The sequence below is a fragment of the Pteropus medius genome, unplaced genomic scaffold, assembly GCF_902729225.1.
Source record: "Pteropus medius unplaced genomic scaffold, Ma_sr-lr_union100, whole genome shotgun sequence".
NCBI classification, from domain to species: Eukaryota; Metazoa; Chordata; class Mammalia; order Chiroptera; family Pteropodidae; genus Pteropus; species Pteropus medius.
Window position 1 is genome coordinate 2,474,243 of NW_024342473.1, and position 23,809 is coordinate 2,498,051.

General features: G+C 33.4%; 1 protein-coding gene and 1 pseudogene across 5 annotated transcripts in view; one reads left to right on the plus strand and one right to left on the minus strand.

Annotated features, from left to right (window-relative positions):
* Positions 1-4,672: 4,672 nt before the first annotated feature.
* On the minus strand, positions 4,673-5,350 carry LOC120604623 (40S ribosomal protein S6-like; annotated as a pseudogene).
* Positions 5,351-14,506: 9,156 nt separating this feature from the next.
* ECT2 (epithelial cell transforming 2) overlaps positions 14,507-23,809 on the plus strand; it is a 56,529-nt gene continuing 47,226 nt past the window's right edge. The window contains exons 1-8 of one of the 5 annotated variants that reach the window (XM_039865052.1): positions 14,543-14,678; positions 16,835-16,988; positions 17,821-17,972; positions 18,554-18,633; positions 18,741-18,833; positions 20,370-20,552; positions 21,986-22,075; positions 22,814-22,921. In XM_039865052.1, coding sequence (XP_039720986.1) covers positions 17,843-17,972; positions 18,554-18,633; positions 18,741-18,833; positions 20,370-20,552; positions 21,986-22,075; positions 22,814-22,921 — 684 coding nt within the window. In that variant the 5' untranslated portion in view covers positions 14,543-14,678; positions 16,835-16,988; positions 17,821-17,842. Of the gene's footprint in view, positions 14,679-14,755; positions 14,912-16,834; positions 16,989-17,820; positions 17,973-18,553; positions 18,634-18,740; positions 18,834-20,369; positions 20,553-21,985; positions 22,076-22,813; positions 22,922-23,809 lie in introns of those variants that run through there. The other 4 variants (XM_039865053.1, XM_039865051.1, XM_039865054.1 and 1 more) reach the window with 4 other exon arrangements.

Consider the following 23,809-nt stretch of genomic DNA (forward strand, 5'->3'; position numbering starts at 1 on the left):
TAATTTGTTTTGATTTAGTATTTCATAATAACTCTTTTAAATAATTAGTGTAATAAAGTAGCATTAAATAAAGTACATATAGGAGTCAGAGTTTCTTTCCATGAAAAGCTTCATGACATTGAAGATCCTATCAATACTTCCTCTTTCCTCTTAAGGAAGTTAGCTATTTTGTGTTTCAGAAGCACTGGAGGGGAAAAGGAGAAGAGGGAGAAGATAGAGACCAGTTCTTTGAGGTGAAGATGGATTCTGGTCTGACTTCTAGTGCATTTTTCCTGAAAGATGGTAGAGGCAGTTCTGAGAGTGGTAAAGATCTCATCCATATCCACACAGCCACCGGAAGAAGAAATAGGGGCTGCTGCTAAGTAGGGGTAGTTTGGGGATGACTGGGGACTGATTTTGGGGAGTGTCACGATTTGGGGGAATAAAAGATATTCTTGTTTGAGTTTGGCATGAAAGGAGTAGAGGTGACTGGCTGCAAATAAATCATGCAGACATTGATAATTAGCATCTGAGAGGAAATCAGAATGGACTGCAGATCAGACTCCTTTCTCCCAAATTTTCTGGAATAGTTTTGGTGTTTATGTTATCAGATTGTTTATGATACTAGAGAGGGAGTAGAGCCTGTTTGCCCTATCCTCATTCTCCTACATAATCAGCTAAACATTATGGGTTAAATTTCCTACCAGTCCTGATGAGTAGCAAGCTTAGGCAGCTATATTTACTTTAGAACACTAAAGAAAAATTTTTTTTTTTTTTTTTTTGGACCAAGTATTGTGGAGTAGATTCACATCCTTTGCAAATGTAGTGGAGTCAAGTGTGCTTTGACTCAGCCTGAGCTATTCAGAACCCATGGAAAGAGAGACTACATTGGAACCCCTGGTTCCTGGCAGACTGTATCCACATTTGATATACAAAGGACCACCAGATGAAGCAGTTAGAAGTGGGGCCCAGTAATGTGATGTAAGCCGAAGACAATAATCTAGGACCTAGCCCTTCATTTCTATGGCCTAGGAAACTAAGCCTAGTCTTAAATCCCCTTTTCCTGGTTCAGGAAGAGGAACTGTGCAACAATAATAAAAATTTGTCTGTCTTGAGGAATTTTAAAGTATAATCAAGAAATTGTTAGAGCTTGCTCATGACGATACTACAAAGCCTGTTTTATTAAAAAGTTCTTTTCCTTATGATAATCTTGTTACACACATATTTGATTTATCTCTATGGACCTAAGATAGTAAACATATTCATTAAAGTTCTAACAAGATAATGGAATAGAGTAATAGACTAGAACCTCAAGTTGTTTCCATTTTTGTTGTTTTTAAATTTGCACTATTACTTGTAAAGTGTATGGGTAGATGACTTAATTTCTAATTTTAAAATTTCAAATAAATACATTATTTGTGGTTTCTACCTTAAGGTATTCCAAAACTTTTCAGGAAATGTGTCTTTTCAACTTATGTTCTTTATTTTCGTAGCATGAAAACATATTTGTTCTTTCTGCTTAGAGGAGAATTGGTAAAACTCTTGAACGTTCATGTGAAAGTTCTTTAATGTATACCACTGGAAATTAACAGGAAGTCAAAGGACTTATAGGGTAAATAACATAATTAAGGCTGTTTGTTTCCCCTCCAAGTTTTAAATTATAAAAGTAATCTTTGTTCACAATTTAGAAAATCAAACAATATTAAAGTGCTATCTAGAGATATCTACTATATAATAAGATATTCTTGGCTTTTATTTCTGCATTGGTGTTCTCAAGGGCAGTAATTTAATATATATCAATTCCTTAGTCAGCCACATTAAGGCAAAGTAGAAAAGAACACAAATAAGAAAAAGATTTTAATTGGGGAAGTAAAACAAGATAATTTGAAAATATTGATATACATTTCAACTCTATGATATTATCCATAAAGGCTCCATTTAATCTTCAAAAAGGGAAGCATACAAAATGTTAATAAAAAATTTAAGGAAATTATGCTTAATGAAGGAGAAAATAGCTTAATATTTTAATAGCCTCTATAAAATAAGTTCAACTGAGTGTGAAAGGAAAGGTAAAAATAATGAGAGATAAAGCATTAAAGTTTTTCTTCACATCTGTGACTATATATCAAGCATCACAACTTCCATGTTAGTATGCATTAGGAAAACATTTTTCTATTTTATACATATTAACATAAAATTACCTCTTTGTCACGGATGGTTAGGATACTATGTGGTTTTACGAACTCAGTTTTAGAAAAGGAAAGCATGAGAGATTGGGGGAGTTTGAGTTTGTCTAGAATAGAGTTCACTAAACTCTGAGCTCTATGAGGGCAAAGGCCATATCAATTTGTTTCATAGATTTATCCCCAGTGCCTAGAATATTGCTTGATGTATAATAAATACCTAAAAAATATTTTTCAAAGAAATAATAATAGTAATAGCTGGCATATAGTTAGTGTTTTCTATGTGTCACTATCCTAAGCATAATATTATTTCATATAATCCTCACAAAAATTCACAAAATACTTCATAGGATACCCATTATTTGCTATAGGGCAAAGGTTAAGAACTTTTGGAATCATATGATTGTCTGAATTTTAGGTTTTCTCTGTTTCACCTTTGTTGTCGAAACCATGGAATTTCTTTGCCTGTTTGTGCTTGTCTAGTTCTTATCATCTTATCATCTCACACACTGTCCCTTATGCTTGCTAGAATTTCACTACTTCAGTCATCGTGGTTTTGAAACTTTCTGGGGTCCAGTGCCTTGAGCTCATATCCCATAAGTTGTGAATTCTTGCACTAACAGTTACTCCTTTGCTTTATTTCCATCCCAGGGTTTGGTAAAGGTATTGTATTCAAGGTCAAAAAAAAGGAAAACTGGGCAAGGGTCTCAAAAGTCTGGTTTTCATATTGTGGAATGTATATTTAAAGGATATTTCATATTGTGGAATGTATATTTAAAAGATAAGATCTCTTTAAAGATTATAACCACATTGCCGTTATCATATACAAATATAAATATAATTCCATATTATCAAATATACAGTCTACTTCACATTTATTTGATTTTCTCATATTTTAAAATAAAATTTTATTGAATCGTTTCCCCAACATTTTATTATGAAAATTTTCATACATCAAAGTCAAAATAATTTTATGGCAAACATCTATTTTTGGACCACCTATTATACCATTAATATTTTACTATTTCTGTTTTTATCATATATCTGTTCCTTTACTTATCCATCAGTCCATCTATAATTTACTTTGAAATGTGTATAATACACATTTTATACACATTTCAATACACATTTCACATTACTTTGAAATGTGTATAATACACATTATATACACATTTCAATACACATTTGAAATGTGTATAATACACATTTTATACACATTTCAAAGTAAATTATAGACATCTGTAAAATTTCCCTGAAATACTTCAACATGCATATCATTAATTAGAATATTTATTTACTTTTATTTTGATGTAAATTTCCCAAACAATAAAATGTACAAATCTTAAGTGTATATTCATTGAGTTCTGACAAATGCACATATCTGTGCAGTTCAAACTACTATCAAGATACAGAATACTATCACTGCTATCATGCTTTCCCATTTATTCCTTATTTCCATCCTCTAAGAGACAACCACCGTTGTGATTTTTTCCATTATAGGTCAGATTTGATTGTTCTATAACTTTATATAACTTAGCCTTGCTCTTTTGAGAGGCTTTTTCTCCCCCTAGTCAGCATAACGTTTTTGAGAGTCATCCACATTGTTGTGGAAATCAGTGATTCATTCCTTTTTCTTGATGAATAATATTCCATTGTAGGAATATACCACAGTTTGTTTATTGATAGACATCTGGGCTATTTTCACCTTTTGGATACTTTGAATAAAGCTGCTATGAACATTTTTTTTTTCTTACTGTTGAATTGTACACTTGATTGGGTTTCGTTAACAAATGTCACCATAATAAAATAAATAAATAAATAAATTTTAAAAGTGAAGATTCTTATACAAGTCTTTTTGTGGTCATATGTATTGATTTCTCTTGGGTAAGTATTAATGTTATAGGGAAAGCATATACTTAGCTTTATAAGAAATTGCCAGATCTCTTTAAAGCAGTTGTGGCTTTTTATAAACACCAACAACGTGGGTTCTGATTTTCTGAGATGTTCGCCAACATTTGATGTTACCAGTCTTTTTAATTTTAGCCATTTTAGAGAGTGCCTTCTGTTATCTCATTTGATATTAATTTGCATATCCCTGATGACAAAAGATATTGAGCATTTTTAAATGTGTTCATTGGCCATTAGTTTGTATTTCTTTGTGAAGTGTCTGTTCAAATCTTTGTCCATTTTTTATTGGCTTACTTGGCTTTTTGTTATTGAGTTGTAGAAAAAAGTATGTATATAGCTCAATATCAGTCCTATGCTCAACATATGCTAATATATGTTTTGTAAATATTTATTGCATGGTCCGTGGACCGCCTATTCATTTTCTTAATGGTTTATTTTGAATTAAGATGAAGTCTAGTTTTTTTTTTTATGGTTATTGCTTCCTGTGACTTGTCTAAGAAACCTTTGCCCAGACTCAAGTCATAGAGATATTTTTCTATTTTTCTTCTAAAAACTTTATGGTTTTAGCTTTTATGTTTAGGTCTATGATTTACCTCAAATTTCTATGTATGACATGAGAAAAGAGTTAGGATGCATTCTGTAGCCTCTTTCTTCTTTTTCTTAGTATGCTGTTTCTTCAGAGCAATACGCCAACATTTATGTTGCAAGATGTGTGGAGTTAACAAGACACTGAATCTTGGGTGCTTTGGTCCTAGATTTCTTTTTTTCTTTGTTTAGGGGCTTTCTCACAACATATTGGTGGACATCATCTTCTTTAGAGAGATTGAAAAGTTTGTGGATTCTGCTAGCTTTTTTGGGCCTCAGGTGACGAGGCACAGTAGTATCAGTGAGACCAGGAATATCTTTCTCCCCTTTTTTCACAATGACCAAGTTGAGAACACTCAGATTGGCATACACAATGCAACCTCGAACAGATCTATGCTTTCTTTCTCCAGTCCTCCTTGGTCTATAACAGGAAGGCCCCTTATTTAGTAGCAGGTGGACCCGCCCATGGGTCAAGATACCCTGCTTTATGGGGAAACCCTGTTTGTCGTTTCCACCACTGATTTGAACCACACAACCCTTCCATTCTCCACCCAGAGCGTCAGCAGCAACTTCTCTGGCCATACGCTTCTTATAAAAGGCACGAAGTTATCGTTATTCGTCCACTTCAACAAGCTTCTGGCAGCCAGTGGCTGGGAAAGAGATATTCAGCTTCATCCTGAAGCAGCCGACCGCCTCCGAGGCACCACAAAAGAGAGATTTGGTTGTATTCAAATATATCATTTTATTATTTGTTTTTTGGATTGTCAGTTTTTTGTTCTTCCCTTTCTCTTCCTGCCTTCTTCTGGTTATTTAAATATTTTTTAGATTTTTACTTTGCCTCTTTGTGTTTTTCTTTATGCATCTTTGAATAATTCAGTGTTTTCTCTAGGGATTACAGTATATACTCAACTTTTTATATTCTATTTCACAAATATGTGCTATGGTCTGAATGTTTTGTTTCCCCCCATCAAATTCATATGTTGAAACCCTAATGCCCAATGTGATAGTATTGGGAGGTGAAGGCCTTTGGGAGGTACTTAGGTCATGAGGAAAAAGCACTCATGAATGAGATTACTGTTCTTATAAAAGAGAACAAACAGAGATTCTTCACCCTTTCTACCATGTGAAGACACTGAGAATTTGGCAGTCTGCAATCTGGAAGAAGGCCTTCACCAGAACCCCAAAATACTGTTATCTTGTTCTTGGACCTCCAGCTGACAGAGCTATGAGGAATAAATTATTGCTGTTTATAAGCCACCTGGTCTATGGAATTTTTGTTATAATAGTCCAAACAGATTAAGACATGTGCAAACTTTGCAACCACGTGGGTTCATTTACTGTCCCCTGCTGTTTCTTATTCTGTACTGTTATACGTGTTATATCTACTTATAGTATAAACTCCATAAAAAGGCTATAATTCTTGTTTTAAGTAGTTACATATGTTTTAAAGAAATCAATAGGAAAATCATCTTTTATATTTACCTAGTTTTTTACCATTTCTAAAGTTCTTCATTCCTTCATGAGCATTAAAGTTTCCATCTGGAAGCATTTCACATCAGCCTGAGACACTTTCTTTAGCATTTATTGTAGTGTAAGATGCTAGAAATTAATTCTCTTTTCTTTTAGTTGAAAACATGTTTATTTTGCCTTCATCTAGAAATATATTTCCACTAGATATAGAATTTGGGATTATAGTTTTTTCAGCACTTGAAAGATGTTGTACCACTGTCTTCTGGTCTCCATAGTTTCTAATGTAAATTGAAGTCAATATATTTACAAATTATTGTCCTCCAATTTTTTAATGTGTCATTTTCCATGGTTGTACTAAAGATTTTGCTTTTATCTTTGGTTTCCAGAAATTTGATTATGATATACAAGACTTTCTTCATATTTATCATCATTCAGATTTGCTCGGCTTCTGGAAGTGAAAATGTTTTCTTCTGGCAAAAGCTATGTGTTTTGCTAAATATGAGAAAATTTTGGCCATGGATATTAAAATTATTTTTTTTCCTTTCTCTCCTTCTGGGACTACAATTTATATGTGATGTTGTCCCATAAGTTCCTGAAGCTCTCATTTTTTATCCAAAATTTTTTTCTCTATTCTTAAGATGATTTTTATCAATCTATTTTCATGTTGACTGACACTTTCTTCTGCCACCTCCATTCTACTGTTAAGCCTATCCAGTTAATTTTATATTTTGACTACTGTATTTTCCATTCTAGAATTTCCATTTTTAAATTGAGATAAATTGACATACATTATATTAGTTTCGGGTATATGACGTAATGATTAAAATTTCCATTTTGTTCTTTAGAAAAGTTATGTTGACTGAGGCATATGTACATGCAGTAAAATTCATGAGTTTTGTCAAAGGTATACATTTATGCAATTACAACCACAAAAAGATGAGTACTTCTACCACCCTTAAAAGTTCTTGTGTGCCATTTTGTAGTAAATCCCCTCTCCTTGCTCGCAGCCTTTGTTAACCACTGATCTGTTTTTTTGTTCCTATATGTTTTCAAAATGCCACATAAATGGATTCATGTAAATATAGCTTTTTGTTTCTGTTTTTTTTCACTTAACATAATACTTCTAAGAGTCATCCATTTTGCAGCACATAAATTGCTTAGTATTCCATGTTTTAGAATGTATCGCTATTCATTCACTAATGATACACATTTGGGTTCTTTCTAGTTTTAGCAATTATGAATAAATTTCCTCAAAGAGTCTCTCTCATACATAGGAATGAAATTGCTGGGTCTTAAAGCAATGATATGCTTAACTTTGTAAGAAACGTCCATACTAGCAATGCATGAGAGAGGTCTTTTTGTTCCACATCCTCACTAGAACTTGGTACTGACCATTTTTACTTTTATTTTAGATTCTAGCCATCCTGATAGTTCTGTTAGTGTTCAGTGGTTTTCAAATTCTGTGTCCTAGAAAAACTTAACTTTTTTAGAGTCTCTATGAAGGAAAATCAAGACCTCTATTCCTCTATTTCAGTTCAGTTTGGTTTTTATCTATTTTATATATTACAGTTTACTGTGATATTTCATTAGAAGAATTAAAAGCTTGAAAACAATGGATAAGCTATAAACTAAATTTTTATTATAATGTGTAGGTAATATTTAGAAAATTTTAAAAGCTTCTTTTCATTCTTTCTTTTCATTTTTCATTCCTTTCTCTCTCTTTTTTTGTTTGCTTATTCTTTCTTTTGAAAAAATTTTGAGTACCTACTATATGGTATTTACTGACTTGGTCACTGGAAATATACCAGGGAACAAAACAGACAAAACTCCTTATCTTCATGGAGCTCACATTCTAGTGTGGAGAGAAAAACAATAAATAATAACAAATATATAATATTTTTGCAAATGATAATAGCTATGTAATTTTTTAAAAAGCAGGGCAAAAGAGACCAGGAATGCTTGTGGAAGAGCTGAAATTTGAGTTGAGATAGCCACCCAGGCTGATTGATGCATTTGAGCCAGAATTAAAAAGGGAGCAAGTCATGCACATATTAAGGAAAAATGTAAAAGCAGAGGAAACAGCCTGAGTTGGGAGCATGGCTCATATGTTGAGGAGCAGCAGTAAAGAGGCCAACAGCTACAGATAAGTAAAGGTGTGAAGGGGACAGTAGCAGGTGATGATTTCAGTGAGAATCGTGCAGGGCCATGAAGACTATTTTGAGAATATTGGCTTTAGTATTGAAGAAATGGGAAGTCAATTAAGGAGTTTTGAGCAACGACATGATCTGATTTATGTTTTAACATGAATACTCCAGTTGTTTTATTGAACATAGATGATAAAGGTTTAAGGGTAAAATTAGAGATGTGAGTTATGAGGCTACTGCAATAATTCAGGTGAGAGATGATGGAGCCTAGAAAATGATAATGGAAGGGATATGAACTGGCTGATTCTGAATATATTTTCAAGGTAGAGCCAACAAGATTTGGATTTGTAAAAGAAAAACATCTTGGCAGTTTTTGTTGCAAGCAATACAAACCAATTCTAATTATCTTTAAGGAAAAATAACTATTTTGAAAATTCACAGAATCAGCTTGAGGGTCAGCTTTGGGAAATGGGCAGGAGCTAGAGAGCTGCAAAGGCGTAGACAGTGGAAACACTAGCACAATTGTTGGACCCCGCCCCCTGCCCGACATCTGGTCTTTACACTGTTGTTGCTAGTGGAATACATATGATCCTTAACCCTTTTCATGTCTTTAGCACATGCTGAAGATTCAAAGGCCTATGAGAGATCATCTGATTGGCTAAGCTTTAATCATGGGATGAGGATGTGGTCCCATTCGAATCTATTTTAACAGGCAAGTGATACCTCTCACTAATCCCATATTCAATGAGGGATCCCTCAAAAGGGAAATCAGACTTATTATGAAGGATTAAATAAATGTACAACAGCTAGGAACAGAACAATTGTCCACCAAAACATTCTTTATAGAAAATTTAAAAGGTATACAAAAAAATGGAAAGGAGGAGAAGCAATGTCCTCCAACTACTACTGCACAAATATAGTCATTAGGAACAGCTTGTATATTTCTTTACAGTTAATTTTTTTCTATGCATAGGATTTATATATAGTTGCATTGTGCAATTGAATATCATTTGCAACACTATATTTCACCTTTTAAGTATCTTCCCCAATGCATTTCTTTTATTTTTTACATGTGATTTTCTCTTTGCTATTAAACCTTCAGTTAATCTACTATGTCAAATGGGCAAACAACTGAGGTCAACTATTCACCATTTTTTGATGACCTGGGTTCCATTTTTATTTCAGCTGCATTAGCAATTCCACTTTTTCATTTATTTAAACAGCAGCACCAAAAATATTACTGATTACAGTCAAAGTATTTAAACAGCAGCACCAAAAATATTACTGATTACAGTCGAAGTATTCAAATCATCGTAGCAAATACAACTCTAAAAAGATGGAGTTGCTATAAAACAAAATTGGCAGATAGTGTAATTTTGGGATACTTCAGATGTTTGCAAGTCAGTTGATAGTGTGGAAGAAGCAATTTATGAGTGTCAGTATATAATGTATGAAAACTTTAGTTGTAAGAAAACTGATTTTTTGATATAAATAATTGCCTATGTTCATAAACAGTGGCGAGTCTTAACTGAATCATTTTAGTAGCATTACCATTAACTCTTCCACACATAGCTGGACTAGCTGTGGTACAAGAACCATTAAATTCTTGGTAATTTATGCAAATGTCCATTAAAGATATAAATTATTTTATCCTCGATACAAATTTTATTAATTTTGGAAATATGTCAACATTTTTCCTAAAAAGTCATAAATAATGGGCTAGATAAAAGTAAAAATAGAAATTTTCTTTAGTATCTTTGGAAAAAGCACCACTGATATAATAAAAATAAGCTCATTTATTAATTCATTCACTTGTTATTCCAACAAATATTTGATAGAGTAATTTCTATGTGCTAGACACTGTGGATAAAATGGTGAATAAAAAGATGTTTCCTCTTCTTTCAAGTATCTTAGGGATTGCAGGAGACAAACATTAATCCAATAATCACATCTTTGATAAGTATCATGAAAGAGATGCTCATGGTACTGGGGGCTGTGTAATGGTAGTTCTGATAGTGTGGGTAGTTGGGAAAGACCTAGTTAGGATCAGTAAGTGAGCAAATGCTAAAGAATGAGTAGAAGTTATCTACTCTAGATGAATGGAATGGACATCATAGGGATTGGTAAAGAGAAGAGCAGGTGGGAAAATCCTCGAGGGAAGGCAGGTATAGAACTCAAGAGAAAGAAAGTGAACATAGTGTAAGATAAAGCTGGAAATACAGGTAGAAGTTTGACCATGCAGGTCTAGTAGGATTAAAGTGCATTTAAGGAGGTGGTATACAAGTTTGAATTTATATAATGTCACTCTGATTGCAGGCCGGAGAATGGATTAGAAGGTGATACAGATTTTTGCAGATCAATTACAATGCTATTTATTGAAACAACTTTTTAGAACATACTAAGTGCCAAGAACTGTTGCTAGGTGCTGAAGATACATTGGTGAACAAGGTCAACAAGGCTCTTATGGAACTGAAAACATCTTAATGTTTTTGAAGGTAAAAAATATAAGCATTATGAATATATTGGTACTTTTATAAGCATAATGTAAAAAATAAATATTAATATCTTTAATAAAAAGACAGACTAGATTAATGGAAATAAAACTTTTGACTTTGGTTTTGCCACTAACTAGTTATCTGACCTTGATAAAGGAATATAAACTCTCTGTTGCTGGCCTTGATAAATTTTATCTGTAAAATAAAGAATGAGACTAATGAGCTGAGATTTTTTCCCCCCACAACTAGAATTTTACTAATCAAATTATACGATTTGAAATAATGGCCTCATCATATTTGGAAACCTCTTGCTCCATCAAGGAAAGCTAATTCTATTTGTTCACATGAAACTTTAAGTGCTAAATCTGTACAGTCATGCAAACCTATGTCAGGCGATTTATAGCCCAATGATTCATATGAATAAAGTAACGATTCATATCCCAATTACAGACTATTGAGGTGTAGAAAATAGCTTCTTCTGGTTCAAAGTGATTATAATTTCTAAAGCTTGTTTTTCAGGTAGCGATGACAGGTTAGAAGAAGCTGTATTATAACCAACTTGGAAATATGACGTTTTAATTGGAGATGTTAACAATTCTAAGACAGGACAGAATTCTATGGCTATTTATTAAAACTTTTGAAATAAAAATCTTAAGTGATAAGTTCTTAGAGGAACTGAATCTTTGTTACTGTACCTAATATGGCATTATATATAGCTAAGCACTTCCTAAATGTCTTGAGGGGGTAAGGATGATGATAGAGGAGAGAAAGAATTACATGAGATCTATGAGACATTACAGTGTTAATATTTAGTACAGCAAAACATTTGCTCCTATGATGAAACATTTAAATTTATTGTAAAACAAATATTATAGGTTATAACATAACTTTTCACATTTAGATATAAAATCAGACAATTGTAATATATTTCACCACAACTTTAGGAAATAAAAACAAAGTCCATCACAACAAATGTTCATTTATTATAATAAATTTAATTTTTCAGATATACTAGTTCTTATTAGAACAAACTAGAAAAGTGTGAGAAATCTTGTTCACTCTGATTCGAAGAGTGCTTGCATATCTTGTTCACTCTGATTTGAAGAGTGATTACATGCACATTTGTGAATGAAGGTGGGTGTGAGGTGGAGAAAGGTAGTCCATAACCCAAAACTAACTTTCTCCCAATTCCCCATTCTCTGGTGCCCTGAGGAGTATAGATGAAAGAAGAAGATGGAGATGAAGTGGAGAAGGAGGGAAAGAAAGAAAGAAAATATGAATAAAGAAGAGGGAACAAAGTGGAAGATGAACAAGGGTGAGAAGGAAGTCAAGAAAGATGGTCCATAGTGTCACTCAATTTGGAGATGGAGGTGGGGAAGTTGATCTTCCCAAGAAAGAATCTTAGTAGTTCTATGTTCTATATTTCATTTCCCCACCTCGGAAATTATTTTGCTTGAGGAAAATATGTCACACTTTAATATACTAAGTACTTAAATTCAGCTCAATTCCTTTAGTATTTTTTGACTACAATCTGTTCATTCAGCACAGAAGTTGTGGATGATGCACCAAAAAATTTTAATGGTTTATTCTTTCAAGAAGCTTCTCATTTCAATCTAGCTAGCTTATAGTTTAAACAGTTTGTCCCCTTGACTGTATTTCCTTGACTGTTACTGTATTCAGTAACTATATTTCCAGTGAAAGGACCTCGAGGAAGAGGGTAACATTGATATAAGGAATCTTGGCTAGAACCTGCCTTGGAAGGGGACAGGAATCTGGCCAACAGCAGCAGCAAGAGGGCCATATGTTCTAGACAGGATGGCTTGAGCACAGCAAACTTTCCCTTAAGAGAGAAGAGGGAGATCAGATTTGGTGTAGAAGAAGGACTATCCTTCTGGTAGGAAAAGAATACAATGGAGGTTTTCCCTGCATCAAGCTTGGTCTGGTGGGTGTGGGATTTGTGGCTGGGATAAGATAGGGCACTGGGAACAGAAACACAGGTGCTATAGCTCCTGTGGTCAGGGGTGAGATGGCAGTGTAGAGAATAATGTCTCATTAGGCAATTACAGGGCCTCAGCTGAGATAACATCAGTAGTATAGCAGTAGCCACAGTAGAGTAAAAGTACTAGTAATATGAACAGCTAACATCTATTGAATGTTTATTATATGCCAGGATATGTTTTCATTACATACATTAACTCTAAAACCCTCACAACCCCACTATGAGGTAAGTACTATCATGCCCTTTTATAAAATAACAAACAGGCAAAGAGAGGTTAAATAACTTGCTTGAAGTTACACTATGAAATGTTAAAGCTTGTATTGTCTGTTTACTTGTTAGTCAAACTGCCTTTAAAGGAATCAAGCTTTTGTTAGGCTAGCATACAATTTGTGCAGAGATACCGCATAGTCAATTATTTTTTTGAGTGAAAAGCCTGTTTAACAGAAAGTAATGCACAGAGAAAATAGGCTGTTATCTTTACTAGCTTAATATATTTTCAGCAACGAGAATTTTGGGAATGCTGGGCACATCCTAGTTTAAGTATGCAAGCACATTCCAAAGTGAAATTTCAATTACTGTTTTTCTTTTCCTTTGCCCTAATGGTTATCGCAGAACTACAACAAAGGGCAGACTGCAAATGTTCTTCAGTTATAAACAGGCAAATCAGTAATTACTAGATTACTTCACTCATTTTGTGGATTGCATTACAAACTTTTCAGGCATTCTAAGGTAGCCTGACAAAATTAGGAAAAATTGTAAAACCCCACGACTTGTTTGAGATGCAGACTCTCGGAAGTGTTCCATTTCAAAGTACAAGTTTTCCTCCTCTTAATGGGATTTAAGGTTCTGGCAATGATTCCCCTGTCTTCCTTCATTTAAATCAGCGATTAGGCGGGAACTATGCAAAACTCACCTGGGGGAGGTGTATTTTTCTTAAGAGATTGTGTTATACTGGGTATTATATTTAGAGAATGAAGAAAATAAGATTGTTTTCATAACAATAGTTATTACAAGAAAAACGATAAATTTGTGGCTACACTTTAAAGTAACAGAAGATCTCACGGTTGGGGGTGGGTGGAGAACATCGGGAAGCAACTTACTTTTGCTCCAGGGGATTCCAGAATCTACTGACATATTTTTGCATTTGTTTAAATGCAAGCTTATATTTTCCTAAAAAAATGTCCGAGTAATAATATTTTATTCTAATCATCCATGAAATTCCCTAGACCAGAGTACAGTACTTTACGTACATCAGGATTTAAGTAAGCAGGCTGCTGATTTAAAGTTCATATGTAGAGCCCCTAAGTTATTCTGTCCTTGGCTCTGCTAAGCCAAAACCTTTAACTCAATTCCTAAAGCAGAAGGTATCCAGGCAGAAAAATCTTATAGCTCACAGCACCAGTACGGAAAAATCCATCTACGGAGGCACTGATTACTTTGAAAGGATTTGCTGGCGCTTAAAAAAAAAAAACAGTTGAGGTGGAGAGAATCCACTTAAACTTTCCTTAGGAAACGGGTTGTTTACTGAGTAAACATGCAGTAGCCAGAGAAACACCTGCTACTCCCAGCGACAAACCCAGGAGCCATCACCGCCACCTTCTGGTCACATCCGGGCACTTCTCTACAAACCTCTGACGTTCCGACGTCCGAGCCGTTGGGTTTATTTGAAATACGCACAACCAATCAGAAAGTGCCTACGAGGAGGCGGGCTGAGAGCAGCGACCAATCACCGCCCCTCTGGAGACTCCGGCCTATGAGAATGAGGTTGACATTACGCGCCAATCGGCATGGCTTTTAGAGAGAGGGGCTCACTTTTTGAATTGGCTGTGGCTGCCTCCGGCGAGGAATGGCGGTATCGGTGAGAGGAGTCGGCGCTTGAAGAGGTGGCACTTCCAGGGCGTTTTTTTTGAGAGTGGTGAGGACTCTGAGTGTGGGTTGGGGAGATGGGAGTAGGCTAGCGTCCCGGGAGCAGTGGGCTCCTGTACTTATGTCCCACGGCCCCGCCCCGGTGACCGCGAATTCCGGAGCACCCTAGCCCAGGCATTCCACCTCTGGGAGTTCCCCTACCCTACTCCTAATAACCCGGCTGTGTCGCGGAGTGGGAGCCCGAAGTCCACTAGGTCCCCGCGCGTCTTCACCGCTCACCTGGTTAGATATTTTGTTATAGAAGAGTCTGGGCGAAGGAGGGAGTTGGGAAGGGGGTCTTGGCAAGCGCAGTCCTCTGCGGCTCTGGGGGCCGGCAGCTGCATCCTTTGTGGGCTTATCTCAGAGTACTTAGTGGTTTCACTCTAGGATTCTTCTTGGCGTCTTCTCTGTGGGAAGTATAATTTTTACATAAAACGTTTGGCCGTTCCGCCCCTCCACCCCCCGCGCCATCCTCTTCGGTACAGATTTGCATGGCTTATTGTTTAAAAGCGCAGCTTCTGAAATCAGCTCGGAGTTGAATCCTTGTTTTACCACTAACTGTGACTTGGGGGAAGATACTTGGCCTCTCTGTTCTAGATTTCTTTATCAGATGGAGATAATAACAGTACCTCCCTCTTAGTATTGTTGAAGAGATTAAATTAATACAAGCAAAAGTTTTAGAACAATGACTGCGACATATTAAGGGTTAAATAAATGTCAGTTGTCAATCATAATGTAATGTTACCAATAATGTTACTATTGTCAATAACACCAACATATCCAGTATTACATTTAGCAACCCCATCCTGAAAGACGATTGCCTAAAGAAATAAGTGAAAGGGAATCAAAAGTGAATGTTTGTTTAAGTGACAAATTTTATCATTGAATGATAAACATGAATATAGTCATGTGTTATAGTTAATGTCTTTAGTCAGCTCCTTTAGTGTGTTTTTGGATGAGAAATAAGCTGTTTAGGTTTATGGACATTGATCCTATTGTGTTTATTTTAAAAACTTACAGAATACATGAATTAAAAAGTGATTAGTGTATTTTATTTTCTAGTCAAAGTATTAGATGTTATGTCATCAATTTATCATGGAGATCATTTTTTCCCCTAAAATTTAGAGCTGTTTTGGCAATAAATTGATCATATACAGTATCACCAGAGACAATTTTAATTTTTAATCATCTGTTTTGATACTCTGAGAGGCACAGGAAAAAAATACCAACTTATGTTGTATTAGATTTATTAAAACCTCCCTTCTCAATTATTTAAAGCAGATTAGTTCATCCCTTGACTTTTTTTTTTTTAAACAGCCTTTTAAGGGGACTTTTATTGAAAGCCTTTTTAGAGCCTTTTATTTTCACTGGAAACAATTAAGTGTTAGAGTCTTGAAAAACTTAAAAATTTAAGGACCGCATAGAATATATACTGGGTTCTAAGTAAAGATTGTTATTAACAGCTGTTGGAGCACTTCTTTGGGGGAGCCTTCGAATAATTGACACGGATGTTTGGTAAAAACATGAATATCCACATTGTGAATAGTATATGAAAAATAATCATTTGCATTCATTTTAGGACATCATCTGTTTAGTTTTAACCACAAATAGGTTTGAATTCTATTATCTTCTTAACTGATATGGTAACTGAGGCTTTACCTATTTAGTGCAGAACTGAGACAGGAGGTTGAGTTGCTTGACTTCGAAGTGTGTACCTAACAATTGTGCTTAGGTCTATTGTTATTAGTGTACACATCTTCACATCCACACAATATCACCATCCAGAAATGATGCTAATGATACCTTACTGTTTCTCCTCAGCATACAATTTACCTAAACTATTACTTTGCAAAGAATCTGATGGGAGATATTGGTATATTTTATTAACCTGAATAAGTAAGCAAGGGTAAATTAGATCAGACATGTACCTCCAGATAATATTCTGGGATTTACTTCAAGATAATAAACTTACATAAAAACTCCAGTTTGAATTGATGAAAATCTGTTCAACTTTTCCTTTTTTCCCTGCTTGCCAAACTTTTTAATTCTTAAGTCCTAGAAATATACATATCACATATATATAAATATATATATGATATATAAGTATATAATACATATATATAAACATATTGGCACTAACCCATGCATAATTGTTAATTCTTTTAGAGGAGAGACATTTGTAAAGTAATGTGAAAATACAGATAAGGGAACAGACCAATACACATGAGAGGTTCAGAGAAATCCACAGATGATGGTAAAAAGTGGTGTTTTGGGAGTTGAAAGACATGATAGATGGAGAATTAAGCACCATTACTTGCAAGTAGGTGTGAAATAAATTGTGATCTGTATTTGAAAAGTGCTAAGAAATACATTGTGGCTGGAGCATATAGCAAATGTGGACTGGGGGAATTATAGGAGATGAGGTTCAATGACCTTCTCAGCTAGGCTAGGACCAAACTGTATACTGGATGGTAAATTTGTACTTGATCATGTATGGAAGAGTGCATGTGGAAGTTCTAAGCAGGGAAGTGATATGGTCACATTTGATTTTAGGACCATACCCCTAAAAACCATGTGGAGAGAGACCTCTGAAGAAACAGATGATAAAGTTTTTTGAAGCTGTTTCTGTTTAACTGGGTAACCACTGTGGCATTGGACTTAGAAGAAGGGCCAAGTCCCACAAATACTTGAGATGGGATTGATAGGAATTTGGGGGAGGGCGGACAAGATAGTAAAGGAAAGAGTAAGGGATTGTTTGGGGGATGATGGTGGTATATAGATGGTATTTAAGTGGTGGTATATAAATGAATATAGGAAGAGAAATAGGTTGGCTGAAGGCAAAGGTGTAGAGGAGGGAGGTAGAATAATATTTATGAGTACCTTTTGAGTGTTCATTATGTCAGGTAAAGTTCTGAGTACTTTTGCTGCATTGATGTTTTTATTGTATTCCTATGAGTCAGGTATTAGTATTTTGTTTCATAGAAGAGGAAACAGGCTCAGAGAAGTTGAGAGACTTTCTTTGGCTCAATATTAAGAAAAATGGGTAACGATGCTTTTTATAGATTCTAGTATAAAAGTAGAGCCTCTTATGATTAGTTTTGCCCAATGGTCATGTTTGTTACATGTATTTTTATTCAAATTTTATTTTTAAGCCAACTTTGAAGAGTATAAACAATGGCTGACGATAGCGGATTAACATCCACCACTGGGAGGACAAGTTTGGCAGACTCCTCCATTTTTGATTCTAAAGTTACTGAAACTTCTAAAGAAAACTTATTTATTGGACCTACTTCATACGTTGAAGGTAAATCTGCTTAAAACATTAATTATTTTAATCCTAAACTTAGAGTTTCTTATGGTTTAACTGTAATACTGTTAAAGCTAGAGTACATATTCAGTAAATATTTGACAGAAACTCTTTACACTATGTAGATTTTTGATTATTGTTTGGATTAATGCTTTCTACCTTTGAAGAGGAAGGCATCTTATTGTTGGATATTGCAATCTAGGTGCAACATTTTTAGCGAGATTGTATTCAGTTATGATTGGTTAGGTGAAGAGACACTTTTTCCCTTACCCCACTATATAAATGGATCTTTCCTAAAGTCCATGCACTGTTGAAGAAAATGACTGCAAGATAATGAATACTTTCTTTGGCTTTTAAGGGAGTGCTGATGTTTGTATACTCTGCTACGGTATGTTTTGTCTTCCTCTTAAATATGTGACCAAAATTTCAATAAGCCGAGAATTAAATATATTTAATTTTAGAGAATGTTATGCTCTCAAAGATTGAAAACATACCAGATAATAGCCAAAAAATGCATCAGGAACTACTGATTTTGATGTTAATTCCTGATAAAGTTTTAACACTTTTAATTTTAATAGAAGAAATGCCTCAGATTGAAACAAGAGTGATATTGGTTCAAGAAGCTGCTAAACAAGAAGAACTGATAAATGCCTTAAAGGTATGGAGTTTTAGTTTATATATTTTTTAAAGGATTGTTTTTCTTCCACCAATGTGTATATAATTTTATAGCTTTCTTAATCTCATACTTAAGTCTCTTTTCCACAGACTATTAAAATAATGGATGTCCCTGTTATAAAGATAAAAGAAACTTGTCCCGGAAAATCGGATGAAAAATTAATAAAAACTGTTGTTAATATGGTAGGTCAAGCATTTCATTGCATGTGGCATGCTGCACTTCCCTTAATTGTATTCTTATATTCCACTTATGGTGATTGGACTTCAATTAGGCACAAAGTATATTTTGTGCATTCTGAAGCTAGATGAATAGAAATTATTTTGTATTTATTTTTAAAATTTGGGTGTTTCTAAAACCCCAAACTATAGCATATGTGGAAAATAATGAAATCCTTGTAAAGTAATTTGGCATTGTTAAATTTAAATGACATGTATTTACAAATATCTGATATTTTACTTTAAACTCTATCTTTTTTTCCTTAATTATATATTTATTCTTAATTCTTGCTTTATTTTTAAAATTATAAATTATAATTGACAATCATCAGGGAATTTGCCTCAGCATATGAAATATATCTAATTCTATATACTAGTTGTAATAGTTTCTGAGGGCTGCCATAACAAAATACCACAAAGTCAGTGGCTTAAACAACAGAAATGTATTTTCTCACAGTTCCTGGGCCTAGAAGGCCAGTCAAGTTATTGGCAGGTTTGATTTCTCTTGAGGCCTTTCCTCTTGGCTTGTAGGTGGCCTCCACTTTCCTGCTATGTCTTCACTTATGTGCATGCACATCCCTGGTATCTCTTTTGTGTCTCCAGATTTCTCTTATAAGGAGAGATGTCAGATTGAATTAGGGCCCACCCTTGTGACCTCATTTAACCTTAATTACTTCTTGAAAGGCCCTGTCTCCAAATACAGTCACATTCTAAGGTACAGGAGGTTTCGGCTTCAACATGAATTTAGTGGGTACATAATTCAGCCTGTCACATCAATCTAACAAATAAAGCCCAAATAATTTATTGACCCATTCAAAATTTTTTAAATGCTTCTCTTTTACACAGGAGTCATACAGTTACTTAAATATCTTCATTCTTTTTCAAAGAAATACAGTATAAAGTGGTAAACAGTAATTTGCCTTTTTACATCCTATGTTTTGCTGTGCTATACAACTGCCTATATATTTCACATCTTTCTCTTATTTTCCTTATATATACTGAAATGATTAAGTTAATATACATCCTTTTTGTAGATAGGAAGTACCATACTATTTTTTCTATTTTTCTGATGACAATTTGCACAATGTGTGGCATCATTTTCTCGGTCAGAATATAAAGCAGTAGTGGATATCTTCCTAATGCATCCTTTTATCAAAATGTATATACTTAAGTTCATTATTTTTATTTTATATGCATACTAGATGATTTATAATGACTACTAAGTCAAATTAGAAACTTATGCCTCTATAATATTAATCTTCAAAATTTAAGATCTTAATGTAGATGGAGATATATATATATATATAAATACAAGTAAGTAAAGAAATAGCTATTCACTATTAAGTATAATGCTCATTATCGTATGATTTAAAACTTAAGTTTTCTGTAAATATAAAAATAATGTTGATATTGAATTGATTTTTAGGTCTTATTTAGAGAGTTGTATGAGTTAATTTTATAATATGTAAATTTTATTCCTAATAACTGCATGAAAAAATCAAGGAAATTAAAGTGCCATTTGTAAAGATGGAATCAGTGGAAGAATTTGAAAGTTTGGATTCTCCAGAATTTGAAAATGTATTCATAGTCATGGACTTCCAGGATCCTGTCTTTCATGAGTTATACAAAACTGATTGTAGAGTCATTGGACCACCAGTTGTATTAAACTGTGCACAAAAAGGAGAGGTAAGAATATACTTTTTTTTATGACTTTTGAAGGTCAAATTTTTACTAATGAGTGTTGTGAAAATTAATATGCAGAAAAATCCTGTTAATTGTTGAGAGTATGAAATAATTTAGAATAGGAATACTAGAGACTAATATAATAATTCTAATATATAATTCTATTGTAATTCTTAGCGGTGAAAACCTAAGACCTTTGAAAGTTAAACAATAACAACTGTGTATTTGTGTGTGTATATAATATGTATTAGTGTCTACATATATACATATGTATATGTACATATATCTTACTATCTGCAGTATCTTGGGAAGAAATAATTTGCTAAACTTGGATTCCATAAATGTATACACATATGTTTTCCTCCAAACGGAACAGAAACCACATTTCCATTTTTATCAGTTAGTACATTACTTAAAATCAAGGAAATAACTAACTTTTTATGCTTAAATAGCATTTCAATATAAGAGTTGTAGTTATTAGTCCTTATTCTTCGGTCTTATTGCTATATTTTGCTGTTCTTAAGCTTGCCTTATTAATTTAATATTGCTTAGGTCATTCTACTTCTTTTGTTATAGATATTAGTAATAACCACACGATAATCTTTAATTCTTGGTTTTGATTTAGAGATGTTGCTTTCAAAAAACCAAATAAAAATTTTAAAGACCAAAATTATGAAAAATAATCTTGCATAATAGTGGTAATTAAATATATATTTTTTAAAACCATTCTCTGATATATATATATGTGTATGTATGTAAAACTAGTGGTTAAATCATTTCCCAATTACTTTTTTAATCTCAAAAATTGGAATCATATTTGGTTCAAATATGTGTTACACACCTGGGATTTACTATAAAATGTCTGATCTGTTTTAACTTTAATTGGGAGCATTTACATTAGTGTAGGAGTCCGAAGTCTTTTCTATAGATAATACTTGATAGTCATGGGGATATAAAGTATAGCATAAAGAATATTGTCAATAATATTGTCATAACTGCATGGTGTCAGATGGGTACTAGATTTATTGGGGTGATCACTTCATAAGTTATATAAGTGTCTGATTACCATGTTATACACCTGAAACTAATATAATATTGTATGCCAACTGTAATTAAAAAATAAAATTACTTTTTATTTTTTAAAAATATGATACTTCATATGTGTCAAAGTACATTTGGAACTAAGAATTTGAATATAAATATTTATGTTTAATTTGCCGATCATAAAGTGTGTATAATTTGGGAATCATGGGAAGTTTTTTTATTGTGAAACTTGCAATCTGTCATGCTATTTTTTATTGCATATTGAAAAATGCAGGTAAATCTTTGGATTGGGAAAGTTGATTGGTAAGAGGGGTAATATGTTTAGCCTGAGAAAGATATATTCTATTTTCTACTGTAAAGAAAGCTCACAGGTTTTAAATTTTATTCTTCAGCCTTTGCCATTTTCATGTCGTCCACTCTATTGTACAAGCATGATGAATCTAGTACTGTGTTTTACTGGATTCAGGAAGAAAGAAGAACTAGTAAGTATTTTGAAACATTCTATTCAAAGGATATTTTTTCCATCAAAATAAATTTTAAATTGGCTGTTTGTTTTTTTTGGTAGTTGTATCATGGTTTTATTTTTAAGATTTCGAAGGAGAAATTACTATGACTATACCAGGTTTTAAATTTTTTGAAGAAACATTCTGAAGAATCTGGTAAAGAAACAAATATTTTGTCTAGGATGACTGGCATATGAGTTAACAGAAAAGCTTCTTAACTGATCTGTTTAAATTGTCTTTTGTTAGGTATCATATCAACCACAGTATTTGAAGTTTTTGTTCACACATTACAATTTTTTTAGACAAGTCTAGCCTTAAAGTACTTTACTGCCCTAGAGAATTCGTAGAGGCTTTTTCCTTTGACATATAAAATTTTCTGTGTTGGAGCTAATGGGATACTACTCTAATTTTGTGGGAAGAATCTTGATATTATGTAACCTGGTGTTAAAAAAAAAAAAAAGTAATAGGGCTGTATGAAAGCCAGTTTAATTAACTTAGTTTTGTGCGACTATCTTTACTAGCTTATTACTAAGTTTTTGTCTGTGCCAATAAAGCAAATGAGTCTTTAATTTTTTTAACATAAAATTTGTATCTCTAGAAAAGTTTCTGTTATGTACCTTATAAATAAAACGTATTCAGTAAATGGTAAATGAATTGCAAGCATAGTTTAAAATTTTGTGTAAATTAATCATAGTCAATGTTGCTTAATTTTTTGAGGTCAGATTGGTGACGTTGGTTCATCATATGGGTGGAGTTATTCGAAAAGACTTTAATTCGAAAGTTACACATTTGGTGGCAAATTGTACGCAAGGAGAAAAATTCAGGGTAGGTAAACTTGGGTATTTTTGTGTATTTCAATATAGCATCATTTTGGAATGCATATAATAGCACTCTCTTCTCTTTCTCCCACAATTTATTAAAGATCAAAAGTTCAGTTTTTGCTATCTGTACATTTAGTAAAAATTTTTAATTGTAGGAGTGTGGTCTCTTAGATTTTAAGAACTGGCTATCTATTTAACTGGCTATCTATCTTGGGAAAATATAAATACTGACCACTTTTTTTATACCACTTAATATTAATTATGAAAGATTGTAGATCCGATGAAGAAAGGTGAAACAATAAAACTAGTAAAAAAAAAAGATTTTAAGGAGGTTGGGTCTGAAAAAATGAGTAGGATTGTGGAAGTTGGTAGATGGATAATATTTCAGATAGATGAATAATATTAGCAAAGCTTACTATGATCATTGGCGAATGAGGAGTCAGGAAGCAAGGAGAACAAATATTTTATTCTTGGACTTTATAAGAACAGAGCAGAGCTATGTTCTTATAAAATGGTTCTAAGATTTAACTTGTGAAACTTATTAATGAATAGGATAAAGTGCTTTTATTAGGATAAAAATCTTGATTTAAGATTGCACTAGCATATATATCTTAAGAAGAGTTTATCACTTTGTTCCCACTCTCCATCAGTATATTTATGCAGCAAATGGTAATTTTAGTGTACTGTTGAATTCCTGGGAGGTATATATCCTAATTCATACTGAAGTTTTTAGTTACTTAATCAGATACTTTCTTCTGTAGTGTTAAAGTTATTTTAATCTAAGTTGTATGATTGAGAGACAGTTTTTAGAAAAATTTTATATTTGTTACAAAGCAGATGAACAATGATCTAAAACTATGCAAAAAAGTATGTATATCATTGCTTAGAACTT